Raw genomic sequence first — 17,337 nt, 5'->3', positions numbered from 1 at the left:
AGGTGGGTAAAATGAGGACCCAGATTGTTGGGGGCAATATGCTGACTCTCTGTAAACCGCTTAGAGAGGCCTGAAAGGCCTATGAAGCGGTATATAAGTCTACTGCTATTGCTATTGCTATTGCTATTACACGAGAGTAATGCATAGCAAATCTTACAATGTCTCCAGCTTCCAACCCTTTGGATGGCAGAACCTCTGACTAAGTTTCCTTTTACCTTGAAAGGCAGGGCATAGACTATAAAAGAGTTTTAGGGAATATATACAGCAATATCACATCCACCCAGATAATAATTATATACTGCTTTAAGCCTTTTAAATAAGACAAAACTGATTTCCAAGACCAACATCCTTGCTGCCATTAGCGTACAGAGTTTATATCCCTGCCTGTTGCCAATTACCCACCAGTCCTTCTCTTTTCCCTGAATAAGTCTTTCTTCCCTGAAAGCAATACATCTTTTTCAATCGTTTGATTTTCACACCATGTGCTGCTTTTCTTATTTATAGCACATGCTCATATTTTGCTTCAAGCAAGTGACAGAAATCAAACAAGCACATTAGAAACAGCATTCACCACCAGAAGTATTTCTATTTGATGTTTTTAATCCCTCCGTCGCTTGAGGCTGTAAGACAGTGTTTCTCAACCTTGGCCACTTGAAGAAGTCCGGACTTCAACTCCCAGAATTCCCCAGCCAGCGAATGCATTCGCTGGCTGGGGAATTCTGGGAGTTGAAGTCAGGACTTCTTCAAGTGGCCAAGGTTGAGAAACACTGCTGTAAGAGAACCAAGTTGGCTAAATGCATGTGGGGGGAAATCTTCTTGGACTGGAGAATGGCCACTATTCTAGGAGACCAACTGGATTCATTTGAGCGTGACCCGTCAAAACCGCGGTCGACAAAACCGCGCTCGACGAAAGCGCGTACCTGACGTCATCAGCAGCGCGACGAAAAAAAATAAAAAATAAATTACATTAAAATTGAAATAAAATTAAAGCAAGTCGATTCACATAAAGGTAAGGGTTAGGGTTAGGGTTAGGGTTAGGGTTAAGGTTAGGTTAAGGGTTAGGGTTAGGTTTAGGGTTACATTAAGCGTTAGGGTTAGGTTTAGCCTTAGGTTAAGGGTTACCGTTAGGTTTAGCGTTAGGTTAAGGGCTAGGTTTAGGGTTAGGTTAAGGGTTAGGTTTAGGGTTAGGTTTAGGGTTAGGTTTGGGGGGGTTAGGGTAAGGTTTTCGCTTTAATTTTAAATTTACTGCTCACAGCGTGATGTTTTTGTCGTGCTGTGATGACGTCACGTACGCGCTTTTGTCGAGCGCGGTTTTGTGGTAGAACCTCATTTGAGAAGTACTGTAGTTTTTGCGATTTCATCCTTGGTCCTGAAGTCCTCAGCTCTCCTCTAAGGATGGACTGAAGACTTCAAGCTTGAGTACTGCTTTGAGTGATTCATTGTCAAAATAAAAATGCATATTTTAGTGAGGTTTGGTCCGATTACGGAACAAGCTAGGCTGGTTTGGTCTGAGTATGAAAGAAACACCCTGAGTGGAATTGTTTTTAAGTGTTCTGTGCTACTTTAGATGATTTGATTGGAAGTTCCCTTCTTTCTTGCAACTGGGGGTTCCTTTTTTACTTTCCGCCCCCAGGCTACGACAGTAAGGACAGGACACGTCTTTGTTGTTACTGGCTTAGGCTGAGGAGAGCAGGGGAAATGTTCTGGAGTTAAGTAGAAGGCATTTAAGGAATGCCTGGTACAATGAAGGAGGCTTTTTAGATCTGATTTTTCCCCTCTACCGATCATGGCATTGTTTGACTACCTAGCAAGGTAAATCTCTGTTCCTCTGCTGAAGCTGGACTTCACAATGTGTCAACACAGCTGCTTTGCCACATTTTCCATTCTGCTCAAAGCCAGGAGGAAATCATATCAACGTAAATTATGCTACCCCCCCCCCCCAAAGTGGTACTGAACACACTTTGCTATGCTGTGCTGCTTCTGCCCCAGGGAGTTCCATCACACCAGTGACGTGCGGTGAGGTTTATAGCTGGTGAGCCAATGACACAGGAGTTTCAAATTTTTTTAGACTTGTGGACCTCAACTCCCAGAATTCCACAGCCAGGCATGCTCAGTTCAGATTTAAAGCGACAGCCTTTGTTTTTCTCCTTTGCGAAAAAGTTTTCCATCATTCTTTTTCTTCTCCCTCCCCCTCCTTCCTCCCTCCCTCCCCCCTCTCTCAAACAAACACACGCACACAGAGAAGTTGGAGCCCTCTCTCACTCACTCCCTCTCAAACAAACACAAACACAGAAGTTGGATTGGATATATTTTCCAATGGCTTGAAAGCAGCTCCTCTGCCATACCCCCCTCCCATTCCCCTGCTGCCTTCTGATCCGAGCCTTTGATTGCAGGTGGAGCCACGTTGCCTTTTCAAACTTGTAATCAGTGAAGCTGGGCTTATATACTTTTATCCAGCTGTGTTTGTGTGTGTGCGTGTGTGTCTGAAAAGGCAACGTGGCACTGCATGCAATCAAACTTTTGGAATTCCTCCCCCCTCCACACACACACACCTTTTCCAGCTGTTTCAGAGAGGATTTCAACTCTGCTCTTGCCTGCCCTCATAAAAAGAAAAAAAAATGTAAAAGGAGAAAGGCAAGAGCTCTGAGGTCAGACTGAGCTCATTGATTCCAGAGAACTCTAAAAAGCCTCTAAAAACGCCCTCTACAGGAAGAGGCGAGAGAACCACGTGCCTCCTTTACATAAGGAATTTTTCGCCTTTTAACCCTTGCTTAACTCTGCTCAAGTGATCATAAAGATAGAGTAAAGGAGGCACGTGGTTCTCTCGCCTCCTCCTGCAGTTAAGCACTAAGCAGAGTCATCCACTGTGACTCTGGCAGCAACTACCTCGGCCTTTTTCCTTTTAAATTTGTTTTTCTTTTTCATGATGACAATGGTGAGGCTCTGCCTCCCCTGACTGCACATCACTGCATCACACAACCTTGCAAAAACAGTGATTGGTAGGTTTTTAAGGAAAAATGTGAACATTACCAACTGGGCAAACGTCACCATTAATAGTCATACAGAGTATGTGCTAGGATAGTCTTGTTAGATCTAGGTGCTCCATCCAATCAATTTTTATTTCTATTGTTTTGCTCCTCAAAGACTGTTGACCTGTCAACCTAATACCTGTATAGAGAAGTGTGACCCGACAAAAGGGCAAACGACAAAACCGCACCGACTAAACCACGTCGCTAAAACCGCGACGTCATCAACGCGCCAACAACGCACTGACAACAGCGCGGAGACAGAAGGGCGATTTCAGTCGACAGAGGGGCGATTTAAGTTAAGGTAAGGGTTAGGTTTAGGGTTAGGTTTAGGGTTAGGTTTAGCATTACGTTTAGGGTTAGGTTTAGGTTTAGGGTTAGGTTTAGGGTTAGGTTTAGCGTTACGTTTAGGGTTAGGTTTAGGGTTAGGTTTAGGGTTAGGTTTAGGGTTAGGTTTAGGGTTAGGTTTAGGGTTAGGTTTAGGGTTAGGTTTAGGGTTAGGTTTAGGGTTAGGTTTAGGGTTAGGTTTAGGGTTAGGTTTAGGGTTAGGTTTAGGGTTAGGTTTAGGGTTAGGGTTAGGGTTAGGTTTAGGGTTAGGTTTAGGGTTAGGTTTAGGGTTAGGGTTAGGCTTAGGGTTAGGTTTAGCGTTACGTTTAGGGTTAGTGTTAGGGTTAGGTTTAGGGTTAGGTTTAGGGTTAGGTTTAGCGTTACGTTGAGGGTTAGGGTTAGGGTTAGGGTTAGGGTTAGGGTTAGGTTTAGGGTTAGGTTTAGCGTTACGTTTAGGGTTAGGGTTAGGGTTAGGGTTAGGGTTACGTTTAGGGTTAGATTTAGTTTTACAGCACGCTTCTGTCACCGCGCTGTTGTCGGCACGATTCAGTGCTCATTCGTCGGAGCGCTTTAGAACACATGGTTTTGTCACTGCGGTTTAGTCGGGCGTGGTTTTGTCATTCGCCCTTTTGTCGGTGAACCATAGAGAAGAAGGGTGTTTGTCTCTCCTAAAAGCCATGCATGTTTTGCCTAGATTTGCATAAATGGTTTTGGAAGTGGGAGTTCAAGAAACAAGACTGTCAAGATATATACAGCGTATAAAAAATGATAAACTTGCAATGAGCCTGTAAAAACAAAGACAGAAGGAGACAGTGTATGTTCCCGACTGCCCTCAGGGTTAGGATTAGGCTGACATAAGGCTAAACATTTCTGAAAGAAGCCCCAATTGTGTGAATAAGCCGGCTTCAATTCATTTTATTTACCAGGCTGCATCTTGTCCTGTAGATAATTCACTTGAAAGAGATGTGCGAGAAAGTGAGGTCTCTGTGTTCTTTCTTTCAAGCCAGATTAGTAATCTTTCCTCATGATCCTTTCATTTAGCAAACCTCTCGGGCAAAGCAGAAGGCTACACTTTTGAGTTTTTTAAGTGGGGGGTGGCAGTATAGGTGAAGAATGAGCCTAATCATTCCATAATTGGAATCTTAAAAAAAGTTGTTCTTTTTCTCTCTCTCTTTTTCCACAAGCACTACAATAATAGTCGCACTTTTCATCAGCTACTGCGCTTTCTATTCTTCTGATCATAGGGTGATACGTAAGAAGCAAGATATTTTGAGGGGGTGATCCCATTGTTTCCTACGGCCAAAACACTCCAAATATTTCAAGATGTCTTTCCATAAAAAAGAAAAATGGATCAGGTTGTATTCTGGAAAAATACAGACAACTCAATGTGTGGCTCTTTGACTGGCTTCCTGCCTCCTCCTGTGGTCTCCCTGACTCCCTCCAATCCAACTTTGTGTGTGTGTGTGTGTGTGTGTGTACGCGCTTGTTTGAGAGAGAGTTTGTTTGAGTGAGAGAGGGAAGGGGGTAGGAGAGATAGTCCAATCCAACTTCTGTGTGTGTCTGTGTGTCTGTGTTTGAGAGGGGGGAGGGAGGGGAAGGGAGAAGAAAAAAAGAAAGAAGGAAACTTATTTTGCAAAGGAGAAAAACAAATGCTGTCGCTTTAAACCGGAACTGAGCATGCCTGTCTGTGGAATTCTGGGAGTTGAAGTCCACAAGTCTAAAAAAAATTGAAACCCACCACTTTGTCAGTGCCTCACCAGCCATAAACCTCACCGCACGTCACTGTGCTGACTCATTTTCAGCAGTGTATCCTTACTGGATTAAAAATCAAGCAGTTTTAAACATCTAATATTCTTAACACGATTTGCTATAATTATCTAAGAACCTGCACAGTCTTGAGATACACTTCTACATAGTAATTTTAATTTTAATAAGCTAAATACTCCTAATAGCTAGAGACATTCAACAGTAGTTTGACAGAGAATCCCAAATTTAACTGCAGATAATGTTCCAGAACATTGCTGTGGGAGAATGACCTGGCCTTCAATTATTCTTAAAACATGAGATAATATTTCAGATTCCCACCTACAGGGAGGAAAGATGTTGACACAAATAACAGCTGTCCTCCTCCTTTTTCTGAGAAGCCCAAGGCTAGGAGGTAAAATCTTAATTATTTTGCTTAGTCTCCAAACAAATATCAGTCACAGTACAATCACCAACAAATGGAAAGGCCTATTTTCAGTGCAATGTAGTCACTATTCAACATGCAAATTTTATTACATCTATATTCTTCATTTATTCGTAGCTCTCATTCTATTCTTTCTAAATAAAAACTACATACTTCATTTCTCCCAGCGCAAATAAAGTAATAAACATTAATTACCTCTTTAGGTAAAGATGCAAGTTTGTTTCGGTCAGCATTCAGTACATTCAGCTTCTTTAGTTTTCCAATGCTCTTTGGCAAGGTCTGAAACAAAACAATATCACCAATTAATATTATGTTTTTTATTAAAAGTTTTTTAAAAAAGGTTTACAAATATATACCTCCCCTCCAAAACCCAACCTCCCAGAGCAAATACAGGGTATAAACATTTGAGAGACCGCCTGCTGCCAATTACCTCCCAAAGACCCATTAGATCACACAGGGCTGGCCTCCTCCGGGTTCCGTCTACCAGCCAATGTCATCTGGCTACTACCCGGGGGAGGGCCTTCTCGGTGGTGGCTCCGGCCCTTTGGAACGAACTCCTCGCAGAGATTCGGACCCTCACCTCTCTCCAGGCCTTCCGAAAAGCCGTTAAAACCTGGCTGTGTCAGCAGGCCTGGGGTCGATGAGTTCCCTTCCCCTCTCGAATCGTGTGGCTGTTGGTTGTTTTTAAATCCTTGTATTTGTAGTTTTTGTGTTTCCCTTTCCCTCCTTGGGTTTGTGCGCCGCCCTGAGTCTCGCAGGGAATAGGGCGGCATATAAATAAAATGAAACCTAAACCTAAACATTTAACAACCATATTCTAAAATAAACTAACAGACGTTAGCATCACTTGTACTTTAACTCTCCTTTTGTAAAGCTAACTTTAAACAAGTATCATTCCTTGCTCATTCACTCATAAGCTATCTGGAGTTTCTTAGTCCCATATTTATTCTGAATATAATCAATCCATCTTCTCCATTCCAGCTTGTATTTCTCATCTGAAAGATCCTTAAGATATGCTGATATTTTAGCCATCTCTGCTAAGTTTGTTACTTTTAATGTCCCTTCTTGAATAGTAGGCAGTTCTTCCTTCTTCCAGTACTGTGCAGTACCAATTAATATTATTGACATTTCAAAGTACGTCGTGGATAGCAAGCAGCGAGCTAATTCATATGCTAAAACTTTTTAAAGAATTCATCTTTAAACAGAATGATGAACAGATACAGGAAGTCTTGAATTCTAAGATGGCCAAAAACTTTACTAAGAGGAGTTCTAACAAAGTAACAATGAATTTCAGATGTCTTGAGATTTTAAAAGTTTAAAGGACTCAGATTTTTTGGTACAATTGCAAAACCCTAATGAGTAACCAAGATAAGAAGTGCTTATTTTAAAAGAGAATCACATCTAGTTTGTTTCAGAAGCCATTCTACATGGCGATGGATCCTCATTTTCCAATTAATATTTTTGATGTTTCAGAGATCAATGGGGGAAGGCCACCTATGTTTTTTTTTTCTCCACTCACAGGAGAACAAGAAAAATGAAGGCAATCCACATAGTAAGGAAGAGATTCGTGGTTATTGTACTCATAAAAACACATTATGGCAGATTACATAGGATTACTACTGTGGTTCTTTCTCTCTCTCAAGTATTCTCTTATTCTTGAACAGTGGCTAGTAAATTAGTCTCAAGTTAGAACAATAATAGAGAGAGAACTAATTGCAGCCTTTATTTTACTGTAACATCTGGTGTTCCATTCTTACTCCTCCCATTCCTCGCCTTTGTAGGTTTTTATTCCTTCTTCTTCCCCATTTATTAGACAAATTATTCTGTAACCCTGTCCTACAAGGGGGATAAAACTACTTCTTAACTCTGTCACTGATCTGCAACCGGTTGAAGGAGCCGAGGTGGCGCAGTGGTTAGGGTGCAGTACTGCAGGCCACTTCAGCTGACTGTTATCTGCAGTTCAGCGGTTCTAATCTCACCGGCTCAAGGTTGACTCAGCCTTCCATCCTTCCGAGGTGGGTGAAATGAGGACCCAGACTGTGGGGGCAATATGCTGACTCTGTAAACCGCTTAGAGAGGGCTGAAAGCCCTATGAAGCGGTATATAAGTCTAACTGCTATTGCTATTGCTAAATCTGATGCAGCAAATGAACAGCCAATGTGCTGCTATGGTCAGAAAGATCCATCAATATTAAAACAAAACAATTAGGGAAAAATACAAAAGTGCAAATGACAATCTAATGAACTGTCTGATGAAAGACTTCTGATGAATAAGAATAATTGAAAGCCATTCAAGCAAACTCAGAGCCCAAAATTGAAACTCAATCTCTGCATCTCCCACTATTACTTCAAATCAACTATTATAGCTTTATTGTTAGAACTGTTAGAACTATTAGAACTGAATTATACTTAGTTGAAATACTTTTAAAATATAAAAAAAATTTTTTTTTAATATTTTGGACAAGACAGATGAGTTTATGATACATATACAGACACACACAGACATAGACACACACACACACACCTGTTCCTTAAACCTCTGTAAATTGGAGAAGCCTACAAAATCATTCAGGTTGACTAAATTTCAGTGATGGCAGAGTGCCTGTAAGAAACCAGGAATGTGAAATTCACTGAGATTGGAACGTTTGATTCCCATTCCAGCTCATGCTGTTTGACCACAGCCAACAAATTACTTTTATCAAGGATTTTTTTTTTTTTTACATTTTAGGTTAATTTCTCTTCAATCCCAATGCTTTTGAAACCAGTCTGTTTTTTTTTTAAGACATATTATCAATTTTAATTAAGGTCTTTTTCATTTTCCTCCAAAATCAGCTGGCACAGATTTTTCCTCTCTGCAGTTATTTTTTTTCCTATCCGCTTAATGGGATTTCCTCCTGGGAAAGCTGTTGCAAAACTATCTTTATTACTTAAATTACTAAATATTTATTAAATTTCATAAATTACATTAAGAAGCACTCGAATATTTAAGTTTGAGAGAGGTGATTGCAGAAAGGCAAAACATAATTTAGCATGCCAGCATTCAACTACATTATGTAAAATAATCACCTTGTATTAGGTCTTATACTTAGTTATCATGTTTTTCATAAATTTGGTTTCTTCCCTACAATCCTAATCTTTGATGGATAATTTGTTATTACAACCAAATTCAAGGGAAATCTGCTTTGAAGTGGATTTCATGCTTATCTCTGTCTCATTCACTGTTCAGTTTTGGTCCACTATAATTTCATGGTATTCAATACTGTGCTTAAAATGGATCCTGATGAATAGCAATTCAGTTATTTTGTACTTCACTGTAACTGTCATAAGGTCTTAAAATAAAGATTCTGCAGTCAAAATAAATCAAGCATGCCATCCTCATTTAATGCCAACATTTGAACAGCATACTTACCAACAGCTGATTTTCTGTAAGAACTAATTCTGTAAGACATTCACAGTTTCCTACAGCTTCTGTTAATTGAGTCAGCCTGTTCTGGTCAACCTTCAAGATGGATAGCTTTTTTAACTTTCCTGTGGGCACAAAAAGCCTTTTAATAAGCTGTGTAGGCAAAACAAAGCTAGTTGCAGCAAATATCAATTATTTAAGGAGAAAACAATCTTAAACTAACTCTTCAGAATATTCAGATGTCCTTGAAAAACTGAGTTTTTAAAACCTTTTCAGTTAGTAAAGTCTGGATATCTTTCAAAAGATCAGCTTTCCAATAGATTTTTTACAATTAAAAAACTATCAATAATTATTATTTATTTGTCAGTGCACAACATATGTACAATGAGGTTGGTTGAGCTTCAGTGGTGGGTTTCAAAATGTTTTAGAACCTCTTCTGTAGGTGTGGCCTGCTTTGTGGGAGTGGCTTGCCAGCCATGTGACTGGGTGGGAGTGGCTTGCTGGCCATGTGACTGGGTGGGCATGGCCAACGTAAAATGTGGTGAAACTCACTTAACAATGCTCTTGCTTAGCAACCAAAATGTTGCTCAGAAACTCTGGCGTTTGAAGCACGCAACTCTTAAAGCTATCAAGTTACAAGACCCTTGCACCCCTAACCCTTTAGGAAAAAACCCAGGGGTGTTCAAACTTGACAGTTTTAAGATTTGTGGACTTCAACTCCCAGAATTCCTCCTCTCGCTCTTCATCTTGATGATGTTCGGACGGACGGGGGGAGGGAGCTGGAACCGCTTCTAAACGGCACTGTAGATTTGTGGAACCTCTTCTATAGAAGAGGTGGGAACTGGCAGGAACCCACCCCTGTTGAGCTTCCTCAGTGCACCCTCCCCCAACACAACACAACTCCCAGTGAAGACAAAAAAAATCCCTAACCCAATAAATCATATTAACAAACACCCAATCCTATTGCACCAGTGTGAACATGTTACATGGTGTGCCAGCCCTGCAAGTCTATCATACTACATAGTTATGATGTTATTTCGCATTCAGGAGTCTGACAGCCCACTGATAGATAAAAACTGTTCTTCAGCCTGTTTGTGCAGCTGGCTATGCTTCTATATCTCCTTCCCGATGGTAGGAGGGTAAAGAAGTGGCATCCAGGGCACAAGTCATTCCTGAGGATTTTCCTCACTCTTCTAAAGCAGTGAACCCTAGCAATCTCATCTAGTTGTTCTAAAGTTTTCTTTAGGCCACTGGTCATCCTGATTGGAAATTGTAGAAACTGTAACCAAATATTGTCTAAAAGTCATAAGCTTGTGAAAAGCCTGCCCAACTAGTTATTTTAGCTGAAAAATTAAAGACGAAAGTAATTATTTGAGACATTATACCAGTGGTGGGATTCAAATAATTTAACAATCGATTCTCTGCCCTAAGGACCAGCTGGGTAGGCAGGGCTCGGTGGTCATGAGACTGAGTGGGCATGGCCAAGTCAACATCACTCACATCGATGGGTGCTTCACCTTAGCTGTTAGAATGTAATAAGGATTAACCGGAGAGAAAGTTTCTGTACGCAGGGCAATAAAAATTAAGCTAGAAACAACACCAGAATGTTTCCTTCCTGCCTTCCTTACAGGATTAGCCCTGTAAAGTGGGGAAAAACAAAAGGAGATTTCTTCCAACAACCGGTTCTCTGAACTGCTTACAAAGTTAACAACCGGTTCTCCCGAATAGGTGCAAACTGGCTGAATCCCACCACTGCATTATACCCATACCATTTGTGTTCATCTTGGTAAAAGTCTTCTAATAAAGCTATGGGAGAGATGCAGTAAGACAACTGTAGCCCTTCAAGGCAGATCTGGCTAAGAAACCATTGCCATATAGGTCGGTATTACTTTTACTGAAAAGCTATATAGTCTGAATATACTTCCCTCTTCTCTCCCTTTTATTTTCATGAGAACTAGAAAGGGTTTAGTCTGAGGTGTTTACTCATGTTACATTCCTGCCCTGGACTCAGTCATTTTTTTATCTGATCATTGTCTTCCTCCTGTCCCTCCAGGCTAGTCCCTTTACCCTCTAAAGACAATAACTACTTTCCTCAAGAAGCCTCACCTGGTGTTCTCTTTGTGTTCTTTTAGACACCAGTCAAAAATAAGGTTATTCAACTTTTAAACTTGAAATGGGCCTTCTCTTCTGGTTGACCAAAGGGCAACACATGGATATCCAGATGCTGTTAGAATAGAATTCCTATCATCTTTCAACATTGATTCTTCTGGCTAGATTGATGGGAGGGTTCAACAATATTTCGAAAGAACATCTGGGAAGATAGGACCTGACTACCAGAAAAGAGCCGAGGTGGCGCAGTTAAGAGCCGAGGTGGCGCAGTGGTTAGGGTGCAGTACTGCAGGCTACTTCAGCTGACTGTTATCTGCAGTTCAGCGGTTCTAATCTCACCGGCTCAAGGTCGACTCAGCCTTCCATCCTTCCGAGGTGGGTGAAATGAGGACCCAGACTGTGGGGGCGATATGCTGACTCTGTAAACCGCTTAGAAAGGGCTGAAAGCCCTATGAAGCGGTATATAAGTCTAACTGCTAAAAAGAAAGCCAGGCTCTAACACCGTGATGGAGAACCTATGGCATGCGAGCCACAGGTGGCACACGGAGCCATTTGTTAGGGCATGTGAGGCGTTGCCCTGTCAGCTCCAGCGTATGCCAGCTGACTTTGGTCTTCATTTTCAGCCAGTTTTCGCCTTCTGGAGGCGAAAACAACCTAACACGCAAACCAGAAGTTCAGGAACAGACTTCCAGGTTGCCCATAGGGGCATTTTTCGCGCTATAGAGGTTTCAGGAGGCTTCCCTAAAGCCTCCGGAGGGCAAAAAATGGCCCTACAAGCAAACCAGAAGTCTGTCCCAAATTTCCAGGTTGCCCTTGGGCCATTTTTTGCCCTCCGAAGGCTTTAAGGAAGCCTCCTGAAGCCTCCAGAGGAGTTTAGAGTTTATTGGTTTGGTTTTGTATGCCGCCCACTCCCGAAGGACTCCGGGCGGCTTACAATAAAACAGGGAGAGGGGATAAATAAGACAATACAAGACAATACAACAATTTAAAAATACAGCCACATTCACAATTGAACTGGGGCCGGATACTTCAACAGCCCCCAGCCTGCCGGAACAGCCAGGACTTAGTAGCTTTATGGAAGGCCAGAATCTCCACGGGGAGCATGTTCTTCCAGGGGGGAGCTCAACTTCCAGGGGGACGGGGAGGCCGTTTTCACCCTCCCCAGGCTCCTAGAAAGCCTCTGGAGCCTGAAGAGGGCGAAAAATGGGTCCATCAATTGCCAAAAGTCGATGATCACGAGCACATAGAATTATGGGTGTGTGCATGCCCGTGCATGAACCCCCTGCGCGCCCCCCACTTTTGGCACGCGATGGGAAAAAGGTTAGCGATCACTGCTCTAACAAGTTAACAACCAAAGTACATTTCTGACAGAAAAGCAAGGAAGCATCCTTCAGCAAGTAATCTATGGCTACTAAGAGGAGAAATTTCAGGGGCACACTGCAAAAGATGTCAAAAGTGATCATAAATACTAAAAGATTGCTCAACTTTGGCTACCAACAAGTGTTCAACAATTCAATATTTAAAAGCAATCTTCACAAACTATTATTTGTTGCACATTTTATCACTGATCCAGGTACTATAGTGGAACATATTTTCAGGAACAACAATGATAGCATCAAGTGAGCACTTCAGATAAAACCTCTTTGCCTCTCTTGGGGTTTGCAAAACAGTATGAAGCCTAGATAATTGTATGTGGCCCTTCTTGAGAGGAAGGGTGGGATTCCAAAGACGAAATCCAAAAGGGATTAGGATCTGAGTTCTTATGGGCAGTGACCCCCGAGTAGTTGCAAGCAGAGTGGGAGACGGTGGAAATGATTAGAGGCTTGCTCATACGAAATGGGAGCTGTGAGAACTTAAGCTAAGCCTGAATTCTTTTTATCATCTTCCTCTTATTCTATCTGCTGCTGGATTCTGTGGGCAAGTTTGGATAAGGTTACCGATTGGTCTCCGGATACGCTTCAAGGTGCTAGTCGTCACTTATAAAGCCCTTCATGGTATTGGACCTGGGTACTTGAGAGACTGCCTGCTGCCAATTACCTCCCAAAGACCCATTAGATCGCACAGGGTCGGCCTCCTCCGGGTTCCATCCACCAGCCAATGCCATCTGGCTACTACCCAGGGGAGGGCCTTCTCTGTGGCAGCTCCGGCCCTTTGGAACGAGCTCCCCGCAGAGATTCGGACCCTCACCTCTCTCCAGGCCTTCCGAAAAGCCGTTAAAACCTGGCTGTGTCGGCAGGCCTGGGGTCGATGAGTTCCCTTCCCTTCTCGAATCGTGTGGCTGTTGGTTGTTTTAAATTCCCTATACTTTTGTTGTAGTTCTTGTGTTTCCCTTCCCCTCCTTGGGTTTGTGCGCCGCCCTGAGTCCCCCCGGGAATAGGGCGGCATATAAATAAAATGAAACTCAAAACTCGAAACTTGAAACTAAGGGCAAGGGAACTCCATAGAACTAAGCCACCAGGAAACATCCTTCTTGCCCCTGTGCCCACAAGCAGAAGCTTCTTAAAGCCAAGGGGAGTTTCAGCTGGCAGGGACAGCTGTTCTTCCCTCCTATTTAGCCCGACACCTGTCACACCTGTTGCAAAGACCATCCTAGGGTGTTTCTGTTATTGTTTCCCAGGGCACAGGCTTAACTGGAGCAGGAACCCAGAAGAAAAACAGTGCACAAAAAGCTACACTGCACAGCTTAGAAGAGTGACCTTCATCCTCAAAAGGTTGGATCCATGACTGAGTTGTCCACAAGTTGCTCCATCCAGCAGGCTCATGCTGGGCCAGCAGCCCCAAAAATCAGGGGTCAGAACATAGTACTTGGGCAAAAGAATGTCTCCAAGGTTTCCCTCCCCACTCAATAAAATAGGGGTGTGTTCACATTGGCAGACGATCATGAGTGGATGTTGAGCCAATAGGTGACAGCCATACTTAATTGTTGTGGCCCAGCAGGAGCCGTTGGAGCTGCCACCAGACTCCGACAGCAAGGGGCCCTATGAGTTGGCTCTGGAGGATGTGGAGGATCCTGGACAGGGTTCCGACTCCGAGCAGGGTGCAGAGCAGCTGGTTGGCCACTAGGAGGTGCCTGAGTCTTGGACCAGTGGGGAGGAGACAAGGGAGTGTGATCCTGAAGTCATGCATTGGAGCAGTGGGGAGGAGCCAAGGGAATTTTTCCTGGATGCCCGGCACAGAAAAGCTGATAGGCAGAAGGAACAGTTGCTCAGTTACAGGAGATAACTGCACTCAGCTGGTGGTAATTAGGCTCCTCTCAAGACTATAAAAGGAATGATTGTGCACACCCCCTTTTGCAGGAGTCAACGTATGCACTAAAGTGGGAGAACTTTTGGGGCTAGCTTGGCAGCCTGGATTGCTGCCAACGTATTGTCTGTGCTGGATTGCTGCCAAGGCTTGGACTGTGCTGGATTGCTGCCAAGGTCTTGTCCGTCTGTTAATAAAGTCCTTGAAGTATCCCAGCAGATGGGGACTGCTAATTCATCTTCCCCCATCCAATTGTGCAGAGAGTAGTTACAAGCCAAATACTCCTGACTCCAATTTCATATCCTGAGGTCAAGTACAGCTCTTTTGGAGTCCACACACTGTACAACATTAAACAATTCTTTCAGGTTGCCCATCAGTAGTCCAGGTAGTTCTCGACTTACAACCACAATTAGGACTGGAATTCCATCGTAAGTTGTTGTGGCCACAAGTTGAGTCAGACCCATTTTTTAAAAAAATATTTTTACCTCAATTGTTAAGCAAATCACCATACTTGTAAAGTGAATCCAGTTTCCCAATAGGCACTTTTGCTGGAAATCAGTGCAAAACAGTTGCAAATCATGATTACATGACTCAGGACGCTGAACCTGTCACAAATGCAAACTGGTTGTGACTGTGTGCATGTGTGCATTTGTGTGTGATGGCCATAAGAGCCGAGGTGGCACAGTGGGTAGAGTGCAGTACTGCAGGCCACTTCAGCTGACTGCTAGTTCAGCAGTTCAGAGGTTCAAATCTCACCGGCTCAGGGTTGACCCAGCCTTCCATCCTTCCGAGGTGGGTGAAATGAGGACCCAGACTGTGGGGGCGATATGCTGACTCTGTAAACCGCTTAGAGAGGGCTGAAAGCTCTATGAAGCGGTATATAGGTCTAACTGTTATTGCTATTGCTATAAGTGCGAGGATGGACCGTCAGTTGTTTTTTCCTGAGGCTGTTTTAACTTTGAATTATTAAAAGAACAGCTGTAAGTCCAGAACAACCTGTCTAGGGGAAATCCATCTGCTGAGCTGGCTGGAAACATAAATAATGACTCAGGATGCAAAAGAGGTGAACCACCAGGGTTTCGCCGCAAGGAAAGCCATGATAACCTTAAGAATGGAGGGAGTCTCACATTCCTCTCTCAGTTTTGCACTTCCCTGCAATAAGCTGGTTCTCAGACTTTTTCCTCTCTTCCAACTGCAGGCAACACCAGATCACACTGGGAAATCTCCTCATCCCATCGCAGGACTGGCTTGTTTTTTGACTTCCCAGATCAAGTATTGGTTAATCTGCTTCTGATCTTTCCCTTGATGAAACCAACAAGGTGCGTTTTTCAGGGAGAACTGGTTCAGATGACCGGTTTCAGAGCGCCTCGTCGGAGCTGAATGGGGAGCTTGTAATCATGTTCCCTTCCCTGAGGTCAAGGGTAATGTAAGAGTTTTGAGGGTGGAATAACGCAAGGTATACTTTTGGACAGACACTAACAATCACAGGTTGGAAAATAGGGGCAGGCTGACCTTCAAGATAAGCAGCTGCTTAGCAAGGCATGACAGATGAAGGATGGAGGCTAGCCCTATTTATACACGGTGTGCTTTTTAAACACACCGTAAAAGCTCTACTGTGCCTCCCGCCTTCCAAAGGTTGAGGGAGGAGGCATACTAATGGCTACAAAGACATTCACTTAAGGACAGAGAAGACTCACAGCCAGGGGAAGGGGAGGGGGACAAGGGACAGAGTGCTAAGTCGGGATGAGCCGAGGTGGCGCAGTGGTTAAATGCAGCATTGCAGGTTACTTCAGCTGACTGCAGTTCTGCAGTTCGGCGGTTCAAATCTCACCGGCTCAAGGTTGACTCAGCCTTCCATCCTTCCGAGGTGGGTAAAATGAGGACCCGGATTGTTGTTGGGGGCAATATGCTGACTCTGTAAACCGCTTAGAGAGGGCTGAAAGCCCCATGAAGCGGTATATAAGTCTAACTGCTATTGCTAATAATGGCCATCTCACTACTATCAAGAAGAAGCTCATTCGTTGTTGTTTTGTTGAGGTGAGGAGTAATCACAAAAAATTCATTTATCATTTTAGGACATCCACAAAATTTGACAACTCCCAGGTACGGATAATAATAGCTAAAAGGCAGCCTCCAAGGATATGAATCTAGTAAGGCAATTGGACTAGAGTCACTAGATCCCTTTTAGTTCTCCATTAAAACAATCAAAGAAGAAAGAGGTAAGGAGAAGAGGGAGGAAGAGAGAGAAAGAGAAGGAGAAGAGGGAAGAAGAGAGAGAAAGAGAAGAAGAGAGGGTAGGAAGGAGAAGAAAGAGGGTAGGAGTAGGGGAGAGGTAAGGGAAGGAAGAAGGGGATGGAGACAAGGAAGGAAGGAAGTAGAGAAGGAAGGGAGGGAGAAAGGAAAAGAACGAGAAAATAAGATGGTGTCATAGCAGGTGCGAAGGATGGTAAACAAAGCATTCCAAACTATACCTTATAACCTTTCAAATGGAATAATAATAATATAAGAATGGCAAAGAAAAAGAATAACTATGTGAATGTATACCTATAACTGTATGTAAGAGAATAAATGACAGTGAAAATATAAAGCACAATATAGGTAAATAATATTTGGTCATAAGTAGCTAAGTATAAATAAATAAAGAATTGTACCTAAAAATGGATAACGAACAAGGAGACCATGAATGCATGATAGAAATGTATAGAAGGGAAAACACTAACTGCAAAGAAACCGATACGGAACTGCAGTATGATATACGATGGAACTTATTGTTCCTATGTTGTTTTTAAGTCATGTGTTCGTGTCCGTTGATGTGCTTATGTGTTTAAAATAAAAATTTATAAAAAATAAAAAATAAAAAAAACAATCTTATTCTGGGTATGGGTATGGATAAGAGGGAAGATTTCATGCGCCACCAAAATAAAAAGCTTCCTGCTGAAAACAAATCACGTGTCTTCTCTTTGCAAGTGATCCAGTTCAATGCTAAAAATTGGGGGAAGTTTTCATGGGGATATTTAATTTACCTGTGCTCTATTGTGTAAT

General features: G+C 42.8%; 1 protein-coding gene across 1 annotated transcript in view; it reads right to left on the bottom strand.

The window, feature by feature from the left end:
* The window catches only part of LRRC1 (leucine rich repeat containing 1), a 110,152-nt gene that overhangs the window by 20,565 nt on the left and 72,250 nt on the right, over window positions 1-17,337 (bottom strand). Inside the window, exons 9-10 of the mRNA XM_032216858.1 lie at window positions 8,950-9,068; window positions 5,737-5,820 (exon numbers count right to left, since the gene is read on the bottom strand). Coding sequence (XP_032072749.1) covers window positions 5,737-5,820; window positions 8,950-9,068 — 203 coding nt within the window. The remainder of the gene's footprint in view (window positions 1-5,736; window positions 5,821-8,949; window positions 9,069-17,337) is intronic.

Source organism: Thamnophis elegans, chromosome 4 (genome assembly GCF_009769535.1).
Source record: "Thamnophis elegans isolate rThaEle1 chromosome 4, rThaEle1.pri, whole genome shotgun sequence".
Lineage (NCBI taxonomy): Eukaryota > Metazoa > Chordata > Lepidosauria > Squamata > Colubridae > Thamnophis > Thamnophis elegans.
Note: the sequence above shows the minus strand (reverse complement) of the source record. Positions and strands in the feature narration are given on the sequence as shown.